General features: G+C 45.5%; 1 protein-coding gene across 3 annotated transcripts in view; it reads left to right on the top strand.

The window, feature by feature from the left end:
* Nucleotides 1-13,307: 13,307 nt before the first annotated feature.
* The window catches only part of TPH2 (tryptophan hydroxylase 2), a 72,622-nt gene continuing 71,032 nt past the window's right edge, over nt 13,308-14,897 (top strand). For 2 of the 3 annotated variants that reach the window (XM_074942039.1, XM_074942038.1), the window contains exon 1: nt 13,308-13,563. In XM_074942039.1, coding sequence (XP_074798140.1) covers nt 13,459-13,563 — 105 coding nt within the window. In that variant the 5' untranslated portion in view covers nt 13,308-13,458. The remainder of the gene's footprint in view (nt 13,564-14,897) is intronic. The other variant, XM_074942037.1, reaches the window with a different exon arrangement.

Below are 14,897 nucleotides of genomic sequence, written 5' to 3'. Positions count from 1 at the left end.
AAAAAGGAGAAACATCAGCAGTTCCTTGAAAGTTTAAACCTACTCAAGTGTTTGATTTATAGTAGCTTTTAATGTTGCCAGAAAGAAAGGATGGATTAGTGAGAGGAAGAGCGTTACTTATCTGTACACATCTGAAATTTTAAACCTAGTTCAATTCAACTGAAATAAATGTGTAGATAGTTTGTATGTCAGACATGGTTTTTAAACAATTGTGTGTGCACCGCGGGGGGGGCTAGCGAATGTGTCTTAAACACTCTTCAGTGGAAGAGAATATGTATTGGTTTGGCGTAAATGATACCTCTGAACAGTATAGGTGCTACATTTGTGCTATAAGAGTTGTGGTTGCTTTAAGGACTATAATCTCAAATTCCTTGATTTCTATTTTATTTAGCAACTGTTTTGCATTGAACTGTAAGTTTGAGTGAAGTTGAGCATTGAAAGAATGTTAATAGATCCCATCTTGTTACTGATTTTGTCCACTTGGAGAATTTTTTTAAAAAATTTCATATGGTATTTTTCCTAAGGACAAATTAGTGACTTAATGTTGCATTGTTGATTATTCTGCTCTAATTGTATTTGTATAGTGATTGCTTTTTACATTCCTAGGACTTGTCTATGTGGTGCTTTAGTCCGCACCACAGGGGTGTAAATTAGTGAGTCATGCACCAACTGGCCAATATGGACCCTGCTGGTGAGCACTAGAAGTTCTCTAGTAATTTCCCATTTCATAACTTGCATCCCAGCTTGGAAGTACATTTTATTCTAAGTGCTATGGCATTCACTGCTAGAGACATTAACAGGAGCTTTGGGACAACCAGATTTTAAAATGCTGCAGTTTCACTGGCTGCTCATGGCTGTTCAAGTGTGATGCAAGTGAATCCCTATCTAGTTAGAGAGTGATGTTGCCCATCAGAGAAATATTACTTCCAAGAAAGAAAGTTTGTCTTCCCCCCCCACACACACATACACACACCTGCTCCTTTTCAGCCTGCTTTTTAAATTCCACTTTTTAAAAAGGAGAGTGATGTTTGTTACAGACTTGTATTGCAGGCGTTCTCAACCTTTGACACCCCTCTCCCCCCCACTGCGCACGCAACATGCTATAAAAACTCCATAGCTCACTTGTGCCACAAGAACTGGTTTTCTGCATATCTAGTAGATTAAAAGCCAGGGCCGGTGTTAGGTGGTAGCAAGCAGGGCAATTGCTCAGGGCCCCACGCTACAGGGGGCCCCATGAAGTTAAGTTGCTCTGGCTTCAGCCTCAGGTGGCAGGGCTCGGGCTTCAGCTTTCTGCCCTGGGCCCCGAGGAGTCTAATGCTGACCCTGCTCTCTGGTTTATTTTGGCAGACCCTCTGGAACCTGCTTGCGGCCCCTTGTTAAGAACTGCTCTCATATTTTATCTGATGGTTTGTTTGCCTGGGGATAGTGACTGGAATAGCTATTTCAGAATAAGCTATTCTGCAATAGCTATTCCAGAATAACTCCCCTCATGGACACAATTCCAGAACAAAAGTGATTTTTTACTGGAGTACTTCTTCTGCTTAGAAGGGCGCTCATTATTTCCGAATGCGGTTTATTCAGAATAGCATCCACAGGGGGAGCTATCCTTGAATAGTTGTAGCAGAATGATTTATTCCACAATAGTTATTCTAGTCAATTTCCCCATGTAGACAAGTAGAGTCCTGCGTGGATACAAAAATAGGGATCCACATACAATCCAAATCTGCCAGGATCAACCCACGGTGCGATCCACTAGCCATCTTTTACCTGTATCCATATCCACACCCGCAGCAGCAAGCCGTCTCGCAAGGGCTAGGGACGAGGGAGGCGGGGGTGTCTTGGAGGGAAGAGGCAGTGCAAGGATGGGGACTGGAAGTAAGGAGCAGTGTGGGGGCACGGTCTCAAGAAGAAGGGCAGTGCGGGGAAGGGGCGTGAGGGGTGTCACATTGCATGCTGCTCCTGGGGGCTCGCAAGCAATGGCACATGACAGCAGCACTGCGTGTTGCATCACAGTGGGGCAGACGGGTGAGGCGCTGGGGCCCTGCCCACTCCAATCCCTGTGGCCAGGCCCAGGACTGGGAGCGTGGCCAGTGCTGCCGGGCTGGATACGCTGGCGCTGCCTGAGGAGGCCCAAGCTGCTGGAGAGGAAGCGGCACAGTGAGCGAGTGCCGGACAGCCCCATCTGCTGCCCAGTCCCAGCCACTGGCTGCTGGCCACTGTCCGCGAGTGTGCTGTGCACCTTGGGTTGCCTGAGCTGGATGCTGCGGGCCACGTGCCGCCGGTGGGTAGAGCCCTGCGTGGTTGTATCTGCATCCGAACCATTATCCACAAAAATGGTCAAATATCCACGGATTTGCAGGGCTCTATAGACAAGCCCTAACAGTGAATTTCCCCAGATGTGGTCCTCTGTGGTTGATGGAGAACGGGATGGTCACATGGCTCTGGGTGCTAATACACATTAAAATAACTAGAATACATTCAATGTTTTAATAACATTATTGTCTCATGTAAAAAATTGCTGTATTTGCCACGCTGGTGTTACGTGATCACGGATGGGAGAGAAGATTCTCTATGCTATTAAAAATAGGATGAAATTGGGCTATACAACCATGGGGGGGGGATGATCCACAAGATCATCTTTATTTTAAAATGGGCAATCCTACTTGGCCCTTAAAAGGCAGATTTTTAAGAGGAGACTGAAGCTCTGTCCAATGCACCTGCATTAGGATAAATTATTGCTGTGATTGCACATGCAAATTGAGTGATAGCATGCACAAATGTCCAGCGGAGTATTTCAGTAGACCTTTACATGTGCAACCATTGTACTTGAGTGTGCAAACATTTGTTCCTTCAGTGAAGACATCAGGAATATTTACTCAGGGGTTGAAGAAAGAAAAGGAATTATGATTCCAGAATATGTTTTGTATTTTTGAATTTAGTAATAATGTGATTAGTGCCCTAAGATGTGCTGTATTATGGAGGCACTGGTCCCAACTCCAGACTTAAGTTTGAGTTCCATTTTGCAATTAAAGCAGTGATTTAACCTCTTTGTTTGGTATGAAAAATACAATGTATGCTTCCAAAAATGATACCACTTAATCTGTGGAAGAGACTGAATTTTCTGAGAATTTACAAGAAATTTTGTTAGTTTGAGTTTTAATTAAAATTGGGCCTTTAAAGAAATTTAGCACTTGTCAGTCTGTTTTCTTTTTCATCAGCGATCTTCACAATGGAATAAAACAGACTTTCCAAACTGTCCATATAGTTAAAATTAATTGACCTTCTCTGCAGAGACTACATGTGAAGAAACCAATTTATAATTAAACTAAATTAACAAATGTATCTAATTACTAATATTGTTTAGGTTAAACAGCCTTCGGTCAACAGCTAAGATAACTCTTAGGCTGTTTTCATTAGTTAATAAGACACCTTTCTTTCCTAACCCAAGGTAAAATCCTAGCAAAAACAAAGCAGTTCATAGTTTTCACAGACATTAGCATGTTGAGTTGGACTAATTTTTTCCTCAACTTTCCTCCACTACTAACTTCTGTAAAAACTACAAACTGCCATCTTCACGGGATTTTAACTTGAGTTAAGAATGCACCTTTCTTCTCAAGACCAAGCTGAAAGGAGGTCCCCGAGACATCAAAAGTAACTCCCATCATCACCTTTCCACTACAGGTAATTTGCATGCAAGAGTTCTGTTGGTGTAATGACTCAGTGGTTTGAGGGAGATGTCAAACATTCTCATTGATTTCTTGGCCCAACTGTCACTGTTTTTATAGATTCCATGTCTGCATGCATCAGCGCTTAAAGGCATTGGTGCCTTGGCTCCACTGCACACTGAAACAGTACTGCTGGGGAAACTGAGGCAGAAGTGCAGGAACACCCCTAACTACGAGGCTCTCCTTGCTCCCACTTCACACATCTCCAGTCTCAGTAATGCACCCCTCTAAGCCAGTATGTCAATTCAGATTAAGGGGCACACTCACCAGTATGCTTCATCTGCTTTGTGGTGACCTGGCAATGCAAAGCAGTTGTAAACTCATTTTGATGGGCTGGCTGTGTTCTGAGTACATTGCTGTGGTGTATCAGTGAAATGTGACCTGGAATGTTAAAATAAAATAAAGATTTAAAGTTGATTCTTTGAGTTTCCATGGAAATTCCAGAAAAAAACACTTAAATTAAAATGGAATTAAGGTTGAGAGTATGTATCAATAAATTAAGGGTAAAAATAAATTACAGAGATGTTGCCATTATCTCAAAACCAACCATTTATAAATCCAGGAAATTCAGAGGTAAGGGAAATCCAAATGTTTTAGGATAACCTTAAGTGTAAGAGAGATACAGTTAAGGCACCCAAACAATTTCGCTGTGCCCTATAATGATGCTAAAATCAGGAAAAATCTCTCTCAAAATCTGGGACCACAAACTCTAAAATGCCCGTTAATCATAATTATATGGTTATTTCACGGTGGTTGTTTCTTACACTCCGTTTTAACTGCATCTTAATGTAGTTTTTGGTCTGTGAATTTGTATTGAGTATTTACTCAGGTGGTCTACTTTTTTGCCTGTAGCACTATGAACTGAAGGTAAGTAGTTCTGTTTAATGAACTCTGAATGACCTCTGTAGCATAAACACTGGTACTCCCAGAGAAATATGTACACTCTAATAAAAGTAGTGAGATATGAAATAAACTTTTAGTCCAGTAAATGTTTGTCCCGCAGGGTAGCCTTAATATGGCAGAGTCCAACTGTTAAAATGGAACACACCAAAGAACCGTTTATGAAATGAATTGCAGGGGTAGGATTGTTAAAACAGTTGAGTAATCTGATTAATTGATCATCCCTGAACGCTCTATAGTTTGTACTGTCATAGTGCATCTTCATTCACTTTGTCTTCATCAGTTATGCTAAAGAAAATTAAAAGAATGAAAAAGAGAGAATACCTTTACTACACGCTTGTTACCAAACTCAGCTGTGATAGATGAGCAGTGCTACTGTCTGGGTAACAGGGTCATCTTAGTTTTGTGTGATGTCCTAGCTGGAAAACTAGAATCTAACAGCAGAGGTGGCCCTGCTCTGTCATTCCAAGAAAAGAAAAACCTGCACAGCAGCGCTTGTTGTAGTCACTGGAGCATTTCAGATAGTGACAGGCAATCTTGCTCACATAAGTCAGGCAACCTCAGGAAATTTGTCAAGATCTATCAGTGTGATATATCAGGACCTGGAGAAGATGACACACACTTCTTTCCCTGAACAATAATGAATAAACATGAAGGAATATCTTTTATGTAATCCAGATGCAAGGCCATGGAATAAGTAGACTGTATGTGTGCGCGCACGCACACAAAACAACAAGGAGGCCGGTGGCACCTTAAAGCCTAACAGAGTTATTTGGGCATAAGCTTTTGTGGGTAAAAAAAACACTTCTTCAGATGCATTTAAAGTCCACCAGATTCCTCCTGTCTGTCAGGAAATCACTTATCAATAAGTTGTGGTTGTGAAATCCTCATTTCTTTATTGTTTTGTCATTATGGTCCCCACTTCCCTATTGTTTATCCATATGGTCTCTGTCTGGTTCTTTAATTTATACATAGCAAAATTAATTATGTAACAGACAAACAATTAATTAAGGTGGTGGGATAGGATTGGTTAGAGAATTTTGTTACACTATGTTAGGATTCGTTATTAAAATTTTAGTATAATGATTGGTTAAGGTACAGCTAAAAAGGATTCAATAAACTGGGGTCCAAAAGGAAGTTCTTTGGGAACCACCTCCAGGACACAGCCCCAAAAATCAGAGCTGCCAGACCTCAACGCTGACCTGATCCTGACTGGCCATCAAGAAAAGTTCATCTGTCTTACTGGGAGTGGTGAGCATTGTATGTGTAGTGTGTGCATTCTGTTTTTGGTTATTGTTAATAAATAGAGGTTATGTACTATATTACTGAATAAGGCACTTTCACTGGTAAAAGACCCCGTAAACCCACAAAAGATTAAGCCCTGAGTCCACAGGGAAAGGGTGTTTGCCCGGAGCCCACGGAGGGGTAAAGTTCGGTGTTTTTGCCTGGAGCCCTAGGAACTGGGAAAGGGTGGGGGTGCCTAAATTAAGAGGGTTACACCTTGAGCCCTAGGAACTGGATAAAGGTGGGTGCCCTTAAGTGGGTGAGTAACAGAGAATTTTGTGCTGGTAACACGTTCACAAAGTGCTCCTCAAAATACAGAGGGAAGAGTCTTCAGTCATATTGATAGCTCCAGCCTGGCTCCGCCAACACTGGTACACATCACCCTGGGAAATGTGAGTGGAAACCTCATTCACCCTGCTGCTCCTCTCGGACTTAATAACTAGGATCACAGCCATCTCCAGCATCTGAACCTCGAGTCGTTGCGCCTCATGGTGTGGAAGCTCCCTGGCTGAACCCCACTGAGCTCTTCTGCTTGGACCCAGTTAAACAACTCCTCTTTGGTAGTAGGAAATCCTCAACCAGGGCTAACTGCCTTGCCAAGTGGAAGAAATTCTCATTCTGGTCAGCGCAGCACCACTTGTCCCTGATGCTCACCTCTATACCACTCATACGGGACTACCTTCTCCATCTCAAGCAGCAGGGTCTGCCCATGTTGTCAATAAGGGTTCACTTGGCCACCATCTCTGCCTTCCATCCAGGCTCAGAGGGCCGGTGGTTTTTGCCAACCCTATGGTTAGCCGTTTCCTGAATGGTCACAACAGGCTATATCTACATGTCCGGCAACTGACCCCGACCTGGGACCTCAATCTGGTCCTTTCCAAATTGATGGGTCTGCCCTTTGAACCGCTGGCGACTTGTTCTCTACCTGTCATACAAGGTGGCGTTTCTGGTAGCGATAACCTCAGCTAGGAGGGTGTCTGAGCTCAAGGCCCTAACATCAGAGCCCCCTTACGCCGTGTTCTGTAAGTACAAGGTTCAGCTCAGGCCACATCCAGCTTTTCTCCCGAAGCTTGTCTCCCAGTTTCACATCAACCAGGACATCTTCCTCCCAGTGTTCTATCCTAAGCCGCACTCAAGTGGCAGAGAGCAGAGGCTTCATTCATTGGATGTCCGCAGAGCGCTAGCCTTTTACATCGACGGAATGAAACAGTAGGAAGTCCATTCAACTGTTTGTGGCCGTGGCAGACAGGATCAAGGGTCTTCCAGTCTCCTCCCAATGAATTTCCTCATGGATCACATCCTGCATCCATGAATGCTATAATCTGGCAGAGGTGCTTGCCCCTCCACTAACAGTGCACTCCACTAGGGTGCAAGCTTCTTCAGCAGTGTTCCTGGCACAAGTCCCGACCCAGGAAATATGCAGAGCGGCAACGTGGGCCTCCATACCTACTCTCACCGCGCATTATGCGATTACCCAGCAGGCCAGAGGCGATGCGGCTTTCGGTAGATCAGTGGATAGCTCTGATGCCGCCCCCTGAATTTAGGCTTGGGAGTCACCTGATTTGGAATTGACATGAACAAGCACTCGAAGAAGAAAAAACGGTTACTCACCTTCTCGTAACAGTTGTTCGAGTTGTGGTGTTCATGTCCATTCCAATACCCACCCACCTACCCCTCTGTCGGAGGAGCTGGCAAGAAGGAACTGAGGAGGTGGCAGGTCAGTAGGCCCTATATTGAGCGCCATGATGGTGCCGCTCCAGCGGGTGCCTGGACCCCGACCCAACTGACACTGCGAGGGGAAAAATCTTCCAACTGCCATGCATGTTTGCACACACCTGATTGGAATGGACTTGAACAACACATCTTGAAGAACAACAGTTACAAGAAGTGAGTTACCATTTTTGTTGTTGTTTTACAGTAGCAACTACAGGACCTAACTGAGATTGACCTGGACCATCTACATATTGTGACAGACCCAGACCAGTGGGATACAGGAGTCTGGTAGAAGGCAAATATATTGGCCACTGAATGAACAGTTTTCTGTTCCCTGAGTGACCAGAGCCGCCCTAGAGCAATCAGGGGCCGCCCTAGAGCAATCAGGAACCTGCCAGAACCAATTAAGACAGGCAAGCTAATCAAGACACCCGGAGCCAATTAAGAACTTTCTAGATTCAATTACAGTAGGCAGGCTAATCAGGACACCTGGTTTAAAAAGGACCTCCCATCAGTTAGTAGGGGAGCGCACCAGGAGCAGGGAGTGAGAAGGCGTGCTGCTGGAGGAGTGAAGAGTTCAAGTGTGATCAGGCTTCAGGAGGAAGATCCTGCAGTGAGGATAAAGAAGGTGCTGGGAGGAAGGCAATGGGGAAGTAGCCTAGGGAGTTGTAGCTGTCACGCAGCTGATATAGGGAACATTGTGGACAGCTGCTATCCACATGGCCCTGGGCTGGAACCTGGTGTAGAGGGTGGGCCCGGGTTCCCCCCCATCTCCCCAACTCCTGATCAGACACAGGAGGAGTTGAGCTGATCTGTGAGAAACACCAGAAGGGAAGGTCTAAATTGGAAAGGGATCTGCCCTGTCGCCGACCCACGAGGTGGGACACAGAGACTGTGGGGATTGTTCTCCGTTTCCCCCATGCCGGCCAGTAATGAGGTTAGCTGAGTGGATGGCAGGTTTGAGCCACTAGCAAGAATGGCCAAACTGAGGGCTGCCGTGAAATCTCTGAGGCAATAAACGCAGGACCCACCGAGGCAGAGGAGGAACTTTGTCACAATATACATAGCAAGCAACAGTCCCTGCTCTCATGAGTTAATCTAAATAGACAAGCAAAGGGTGGGAGAAAGGAAGTATTACTCTGCTTTACAGATAGGGAACTGAGACACAGAGATTAAATGACTTGTCCACGGTCACACAAGAAGTCTATGGTAGAGCTGGGAATTGAAACTATGACACTTGAATTCACAGTCCTAATCCTCAACCACAAGACCATTCTTCCTCTGGGGAGAAGTGGCTTGATTGACAAAGGCCAGGCCTACCACTAGAAACTTTTGCCAGTATAGCAATGTTGGTGAGGGGATTTATGTATTGCAACATTTCTACAGTGGCATAAGCCCTAACCGCAATTAATTATACCAGCTAAAAGTGAGTTTTGCTGGTACAGCGATACCATTTTTTTTCTCGTATAAGCTGCATCTATGGTAGAGAGGGTTGCCACTACAGCTGGGCCCATAAAACTTTTCTAGTGTAGCCTTGGACTAATAAGCTAGTATCCTAGTCACTGACATCTACTTGCAGTTTCTCATTTGCAATTTGTATGTATTTTATAGTCATACCATTTTAGGCTTTGATCTTGTTAATGTCCTCCTTAGCCAGGTTGGGCCTAGGCAGTTGCTGGATGGGAGACTTCTGATGGCTCAATAGAGGGCACTCTTTCATTTGACATGGTAGTAACCAATGCCCCAGCATGGCGTTAGAGAACACTATAAAGCTGGAAACAGTATGTTTGAATGAGACTTAAAACAGAGATTCTGACACTTATTAAAAATCCCACTGCATTGGTAGCTCAGTTTCATTTACATTATATAAAATAACTTCTTTATTCAAAGTGTTTTTATGGCTAGGCGTCAGAAAAGGGAAGAAGGAAAGAGAGCAAAAATAAGAGAAAGCAAGAGAAGATTGCCATGTGAAATGGGATATTTGATTTGGTCTAAAATTAATTTTGTTGATTTAAAAACAAATCCTGAAACAATTCCAATACTAGTCCTCCAAAACGTAGACATTCAACTATGGTATTCTGGCTAAATTACTGTTTGAGTAATTAAGTTCTACTCACTTAAATTATCCAAGTTTTATTTGCCTAAGGTACAATAATCAATTCCAGTACTTATGTTGTCTTGGGCTGCTTAAAAGCTTTTATGTTTCACCCCTTCAGATGGACGTGTATAACTGAGGAATGAAGTCATGGTATGTATAAGCAGAAAAAAACCTCTGAGGTTTTTATAGAAGAATTCATAGAAAAAGATTGATGTATAGATTCTTAAGGTTAGATGGGATCATCATGATTACCTAGTCCAGGGGTGGCCAACCTGAGCCTGAGAAGGAGCCAGAATTTACCAATGTACATTGCCAAAGAGCCACAGTAATATGTCAGCAGCCCTCCATCAGCTCCCCTACCCTGCTCCCGGCACCTCCCACCCACCGGCAGCCCTGTCGATCAGCACCTCCCGATGAGCTGTTTCATTGCATGCAGGAGGCTGGGGAGGGTGGGGGGAAGCAAGGGCACTGCAGGAGGGGTGGAGTGGGGGCAGGGCCCATGGCAGAGCCATGGGTTGAGCAGTGAGCACCCCCTGGCACATTGGAAAGTTGGCGCCTGTAGCTCCAGCCCCTGAGTCAGTGCCTAGTCAAGGAGCCACATATTAACTTCTGAAGAGCCACAGGTTGGCCACCCCTGATCTAGACCATCCCTGACAGGTGTTTGTCTAAACTGTGCTTAAAAATCTCCAATGATGGAGATTCCACAACCTCCCTAGGTAATTTATTCCAGTGCTTAACCACCCTGACAGGAAGTTTTTCCTAATGCCTATTACTTCTTGTCCTATCCTCAGAGGTTAAGAACAACATTTTTTTTTCTCTCTCCCTCCTTGTAACAACCTTTTATGTACTTGAAAACTGTTATCCTGTCCCCTCTGTATCCTTTTTTCCAGACTAAACAAACCCAGTTTTTTCCATCTTCCCTCATAGGTCATGTCTTCTAGACCTTTAATCATTTTTGTTGCTCTTCTCTGGACTTTCTCTTTGTCCACATCTTTCCTGAAATATGGCACCCAGAACTGGATACAATTCTCAAGTTGAGGGCTAATCAGCGCGGAGTAGAGCGGAAGAATTACTTCTCGTGTCTTGCTTACAACATTCCTGCTAATACATCCCAGAATGATGTTCACTTTTTTTGCAACGGTGTTACACTGTTGACTCATATTTAGCTTGTGGTCCACTATGCCCCCCAGATCCCTTTCCACAGTACTCCTTCCTAGGTAATCCTATTGAATGTGATCATCTCTTAAACTCTCTTTGACAAAATTAATTAAAATGAGCTCCTTAAATCTATCAGGCATTTTTTTACAGTCCTGGAATAATTTGTATGGCTCTTCTTTGAAACGTCTTCAATTTTTCACATAAAAAGAAAAATTAAGTGAGTTTCTATGAAGAAAAAGTTCTGCATCTTGAGTTTCTTTCTAAAAGAAAAAAAAATCCACATCTAAACTCTGGCATAGGAATTTTCCATGGTGAAAATCCTCTATAGAAACTCATTGTGTAAGGATTTTTCTGTATGTCACCTACTTTAAAAAGTTTTCTGTTTGAGGGGTTTGATTGTGTGGGTCAGTGTTTACTCCCTTTGAGACCAGACTCAGATGGTTTAATAATTCCAGCTTAGTTTCTTACAGAATTCAGTTCTACTGGCTTTGTAACCTCCTTAAATGGGAGCTATTTGACTCATGGAATTTACACACGTTCTTGGGTGTGCCTGTACAGTTTGTAAACTCACTTAATGTAGTTAGTGGTCTGTAGACTTTAGGAGAGTCATGGGGATAATAGCAATAAACACAGCCTACAAGTTCTGCATAATCATTCCACAAACTTTGAAAGTGATCCTAGCTGTGGACCTTGAAAGCTCTGTAGTGCTAAATGTGGTCCTTGTAGTGAGCAAGGTTAGGCCTAGTGTGTGGGTTGGGCTGTAGCTATGGATCTTCTAGGGCAGGGGTTGGCAACCTTTGAGAAGTGGCATGCCAAGTCTTAATTAAGGTTTCGCGTGCCAGTAATAAATTTTACCTTTACAGGGGCCCCCAACGGAACCCCAGACTGGCAGCGGGCTGAGCGGGTCCGGTGGCCAGGACCCCGGCTGGAACCCCAGACCAGTAGCTAGGTGAGTGGGGCCAGCGGCTGGTATCCCAGGCCGGCAGCAGGCTGAGCAGGGCCGATGGCTGGGATCCTGGCTGGCAAGGGGCCAGCGGCTGGAACCCCAGACTGTCGGTAGGCTGAGTGGGGTGGCGGACAGAACCCCAGACCGGCAGCGGCTCACCTGCCGCCGGTCTGGGGTTCCGTCCGCCGGCTCCTGCCAGCCGGGGTCCCGTCCGCTGGCCCCACTCAGCCTGCTGCCGGCCTGGGGTCCCATTCACCCAGGCAGGCAGTGGGCTGAGTGGGGCCAGCGGCTGGGACCCCGGCTGGCGGCAGTGTGCCAGTAAAAATCGGTTTGCGTGCTGCAGGTTGCCGACCCTGTTCTAGGGTCTGCAGAGAACACCTGAGGACCTGGAATGTTCAATAACAGATCTTTGGTCCCTGGAAGCTCCATAGTGTTAATTTATTGTAGGGAATGATTATGCACCGATTGGAGGATGAATTAGGATGAGACCTTTAAATCAAGCTTGGATGGCTGTCTGGAAGATTTGATAGGTCTTTCCCCTCTCTAACAGCTGTGATTTTATGCAAATAGGAAGTAAGTTGAGTACCATTCCTCTCCAGCTCTCCTTTAAAGGCTACTGCTGGCATTAACTGAGGGAAACCTGGAACATCATAAGTGCAGGGCTGCAGGCCACAACTCAGGCTGTTGTGCTGTGTTTTTTAAGTCACCTTTCCCCCCATGCCGGTCCCAGTGAAGGAGGAACTACCTCCCCGACTTGGGGCTGTGTTGTGCTGGCTTCTGTTCATTTTGCCTCAGGACGATCATAATGTTAACTAACATTGAGTTCAATAATGTTCTAGGTGTGTAGCCCAGTGATAGGGACAAAACAGTGTGCTACAGAAGGAATTAAGGGGTGGAGGAGGAAGGGAGGAAGTGACAGGCCAGAAGTATTATGTTGCTGGACCCCACAGGTGTAAGGCAGCCCGGGCTGTGGCCGGATCGCTGGGCCCCACAGATGTAAGGCAGTTTGGCGGGGGACTGGCCCCTATGGGTGTAAGGCAGCCCGGGCTGTGGCCGGATCGCTGGGCCCCACAGGTGTCAGGCAGCCCTGGAGGTGGCTGAGTCGCTGCCCCACCCCCCACAGGTGTAAGGTAGCCTGGAGGGGGGCTGGGTCGCTGGGCTCCTTCCACAGCTTCCCCTGGGGCGGGCATCAGCCCAGATGTGAGCAGCTGCGGAACGTTTCCACACCGCAAGCAGCCTCATTAGCTCCCGGGCTGGGGCGGGGGGTTCCTGGCACCAGCCGCAGCAGTCACGCCGGCTCGAGCCTGGCTGGGGCCCCTTTGCTCGCAGGTGAAGCCGCCCCTCTCCAGGATCGGTGTAAAAACCTAACCCAGCCGCTCCCCTGCTGGGCTCCTGCCGGCCGCTCCTCCAGGCTGCGACAGCGCAGCCAGCGTGTGAACGAACCAGCTCCCACCAAGGCAACCTGCGCTGGCATCCGCCCGCCACACACGAGCCTCCCTATCAGCCTCCCATCAGCTGCCGGCCGGGCGCATAAAAGCCGCTGCCGCCGCCAGGGGAGAGCTCACACCGCGCTGCCTGCAGCCTGCCGCCGGGTTCCCCCTGCTGTGGAGGAAGCAAACTACACACGGGGCCCCATGCAGCCCGCAATGATGATGTTCTCCAGTAAATACTGGGCCAGGAGAGGGCTCTCCCTCGACTCAGCCGTGCCTGGGGAGCACCCAGGACTCAGCAACCTGACAGTAAGTATCCCGGGCTGTCACGCTGCAGCTGCCCAGGGCATCCGTGTGCTCGATAACGATGGGCTCTGATTTACCTCCATCGTGCGCCCAAACTCTGTCAATTACTGTTTGGAGTGTGTACGTATTCCCACGCGATACTCACCGAGTGTAAACCTCTAATCCAGTGATGCTATAGAGAGATCCGGGGGGGGGGGGGGAACAATAACACTGCATCGCTCTTGGGATGTGTTTTGTGCTCAGCGGGTGGGCTTGCATGTGCTCCGTATTTTAGGGCTTTCTTGATTTTGCTTTTTAAATCCAAAAAGTAGCATCAAAGGTTCTGCCCATATTTAGTACGTGGTTTCCAAAGCAAGCAACAGAAGTTATTGAGAATTCTCAAAAGGAAAATTGTAATCTTGGTTTCAATATTTCAGAATAGTAATTATCACGTGGTGGTAGCAGCAAAAACAAAGAAAGCAAGCATAGAAGGAAAATAACATAAGCCCAAATACAGAGAGGGAAAGCAGATAATATTATTCTTAGATTCTTCTAAATAAGTCATTTTTATTCAGATAGCTAATGCTACAAATAGTTTACACACCTGGGGGACACCCTGCAAGCTACCTGTTGGCCTTGTTTTTTAATAATTGAAAATATTGAATGACCTTGTTTATTTGTAACTAGGTTTGACCAATTCCTTCTAGTCCTAATCACCACTAGTACTTTTGTATAGTGTCTTCAGATAAAATATAGCAAAAAGCCTATTAAATTTCACAGGCAATGTCAGAGAGAATCACCATGTTTAGTACTCCTAAAATCAATAGTAAACGAGTTTGGCCTCCATTCAGCTAGTTAGTAAATGCCTGTCTTTTATGTTAACCGTGTGAGTAGTCCCAGCAAAGTCAATTGGACTGACCTGCACTCTCAGATTAGACATGTGCTTAAGTGTTTGGTTGAATCAGAGTCAATAAAATGAAAATACCTAAGTAATTTTATAGACCCTGATCTTGCAATTGATGCTCCATGGGCAGCACAGTCTATCTTCACAGAGTCAGTTGCAGGTTTGGGACCAATTATTTTGAGATCATTTACAAATCAGATACATTTACACTGAGTTGGTGAGTCCAGCGTTTTGATACAGTGTGAATACTTGGCTTTGACATATTAGAGTTTTGATTCCTTTGATACAATAGCATATAGAAAAATGTGTAGCTAAAAATGTCTCCTCAGGTAAAAATACTATCGAAAGATGTAAAATAATCTTTGTAGTATGATCTGAAGACCCAGCAGATACTTTGGTATTTTCAGAGTGTTACACCAACCGCTTCATGGTTGTATTTCAACTTTTTATGCAA

Source organism: Natator depressus, chromosome 1, assembly GCF_965152275.1.
Source record: "Natator depressus isolate rNatDep1 chromosome 1, rNatDep2.hap1, whole genome shotgun sequence".
Taxonomy (NCBI): domain Eukaryota; kingdom Metazoa; phylum Chordata; order Testudines; family Cheloniidae; genus Natator; species Natator depressus.
The sequence above is the reverse complement of the archived record's forward strand: the minus strand, read 5'-3'. Positions and strand labels throughout refer to the sequence as shown.